A 2,536-nucleotide genomic window follows, 5' to 3' on the forward strand; every position below is an offset into this window, starting at 1 on the left:
CATATACATACATACACACCTCAATTATAAAATTCTAGGTGATGCAAAACGTTTGGCCATAGATGTACATATACAGTATACACAAACTCACAAAATACGTGTATCTCCTCACAGATGTACAGTGTAATTAGCCATAATTACATCCTGTTAACTAACTATCGCTTTTAACTATATGGGTCAGTTTGGTCTGCCATCACTACGCATACAAAAACAACAAATACTTAGTGATCTAATCAAGACACACAACTGAGCTACTTTGCTCAATTATGTGCATTGCAATGTGAAAGCACGGCGCAACCAAAAGCAAACTTATAGATTTGATTTATTAATTTAGTACATGCAAAATCTAAGCCGTATTGTTTTGGCTATGCAACATTTTATATACGGTAGGTACTGAATATACCCACACAGGTCAACCTTCTCACCGTCAATCACGCCCCCCTAAGAGCACATCGTTGAGTTATCTGCTGCTCTGGTCATTAAAGCATGGCTTGCACTGTACTTCGTTTTTATAACCTGCCAATACTGTTTTTTTTTTTTTTTTTTTTTTTTTGTTTGTTTTGTTTTTCTCACTGAGCCACAGCTCGCGTTTTTTTTTTTTAATTAGAAACCTGTTCACGCTGTGTGCGACACTAGAGAGTGTCACTCAGTCTGTGCCCTTGAAGAATCCTTCAATGTTGCTATTTTGCATTCCCGCCCAGATCCATACGCGATTATTACATTTAATACACGTCTTATAAGTAGACACGTGAAAACAATGTCATACCATTTCCTCAGGGTCCCCGTCTGGCCTCTCCATCTTCGACACGGGACTCGCGCTGCCCTCCGGAGTTTTCCTTTCCCCGTTGCGCTTGCCTTTCTTCGCCTTCTTCCGATTGCGGTTCCACAGGTAGACGGCTCCGGCCCCTATTAGGATCGGTGCTCCGACCATGAGTGCAACCTGCCAACGGGGCAGACCAGTGTCAGACTGCGGCTCCACAGGCTTCAAGGCCGCCATCATACAGAAGCACACCACTACAGACACAAGACAGCTTGAGAGAGAGAGCTCAGGGTCAGGGCTACTCTACTGCATCACGGGATACTGGAGGGGGCAGACAACAACCCGATCCGGGGCACGCAACCGCGGAACTTCCTGAATCTGATCACTGTAGAAACAGGGTGCGTTCAAGGTGATAATTCTGCGCAGATTATGTGCAGAATCTGACCAATTTGTAAGAATGATCTCAGTGGCTAAATTGGTCAGATTCTGCACAGATTGATCTCCGTGAAGGCACTCACAATGTACTGAAATGCTTTGTTTTCTATGTCCTTGAACCAAGGGGGTTAGAAACGAGGGCTCCGCATGACGGGTTTCACATGGTGCTTAGCATGCTGTATGAATAGAAACAAAACATAAATCAGTGCTTTTGTAATGGTCTGTTCGGTGTGCATCTTTGCTTTTCTAAGGTAGTCGGCATTTTCGTATTAATCGTATTGACTAATGCGTTATGTTGCTGTAATGCAGAACCCTTTTAGCAACTTTGAGTGATTTGGGTGGTTATGCATGGGCCAGCTGTAACCTAACAACATAAATTAAGTTTCCATGGAATCAGAATTTTTCTGTTGTGACAAGGGTGCTTTCAAGTTTCACGAGCATCCCCGCATGTCGGCGCCAACATTCCTACACACATTTTGTATACAGCACAAGCTGTTATGCCAAAATTATGTTTATACGTTTATTTTGGTGAGTGTGGTCAACAGTCAATCGGACTTACTGCATATATTCGGGGTGGGGGCACGTGCTCCCAGTTTCGAATTTGTACAAATTACTTGTATTTACTTTCACCAAATGACCACACAGAATTCCATCTACCTATTCATTGAATCACTTAGAGATGGTAATCACTGAAGAATGTTTGTGTTTCCCTCTACAACGTTTAAACACTTACATCCTATTCACAGTGCCATATAACCAGTGTTAGACCTGAGGGTGGACACAGTCCACAGTTTTTGGTGAAAAGTTAGGCTACTTACCGTAACCCTGGTTCCCTGAAAGACAAGACGACCACCAACAAACATTATGCATAGGATAATGTATACCAGAGCCATTGCTAGAGAGAAGGAACAGCAGCATATGAGGGACGCACTAGCACTATCTAACCCAGGGGTTAGCGGTTTGAACTTACACCCTCAGGGACCCTTGTTCCTAATGAAGGCATGGCAGGGTCTACCACATTAAGGTGGTAGAACCTGGAGAAAGTATGTGGCATAGCCCAGCTAGCCGCAGTACAAATATCAGACATCGAGGCCCCTCTAAAGAGGACCCAAGATGTAGCCAACCCTCTAGTGGAGTTTGCGGCTACCCTACCAAGTGGGGGCAAGCCAGCACCATCATACGCAGTCGAGACTGTGTCCACAATACAATGTGACAGATTTTGCTTTGAGAGGGGCTGTCCTAGGGTCCGTGGCCCATGGCAGGCAAAGAGCTTGTCAGATTGACGCAGAGCTCCTATCTATGTAGCATCTCAATGCCCACACTGGGCAGAGGAAATTCAAT

The 2,536-nt window shown here is 44.4% G+C and overlaps 1 protein-coding gene across 2 annotated transcripts in view; it reads right to left on the reverse strand.

The window, feature by feature from the left end:
* LOC121320530 (mitochondrial import receptor subunit TOM70-like) overlaps positions 1-1,049 on the reverse strand; it is a 19,386-nt gene extending 18,337 nt beyond the window's left edge. Inside the window, exon 1 of one of the 2 annotated variants that reach the window (XM_041258930.1) lies at positions 767-1,049. In XM_041258930.1, coding sequence (XP_041114864.1) covers positions 767-1,000 — 234 coding nt within the window. In that variant the 5' untranslated portion in view covers positions 1,001-1,049. The remainder of the gene's footprint in view (positions 1-766) is intronic. The other variant, XM_041258931.1, reaches the window with a different exon arrangement.
* Between the last annotated feature and the right edge of the window lie 1,487 nt (positions 1,050-2,536).

The sequence above is a fragment of the Polyodon spathula genome, chromosome 9 (assembly GCF_017654505.1).
Source record: "Polyodon spathula isolate WHYD16114869_AA chromosome 9, ASM1765450v1, whole genome shotgun sequence".
Classification (NCBI taxonomy): Eukaryota; Metazoa; Chordata; class Actinopteri; order Acipenseriformes; family Polyodontidae; genus Polyodon; species Polyodon spathula.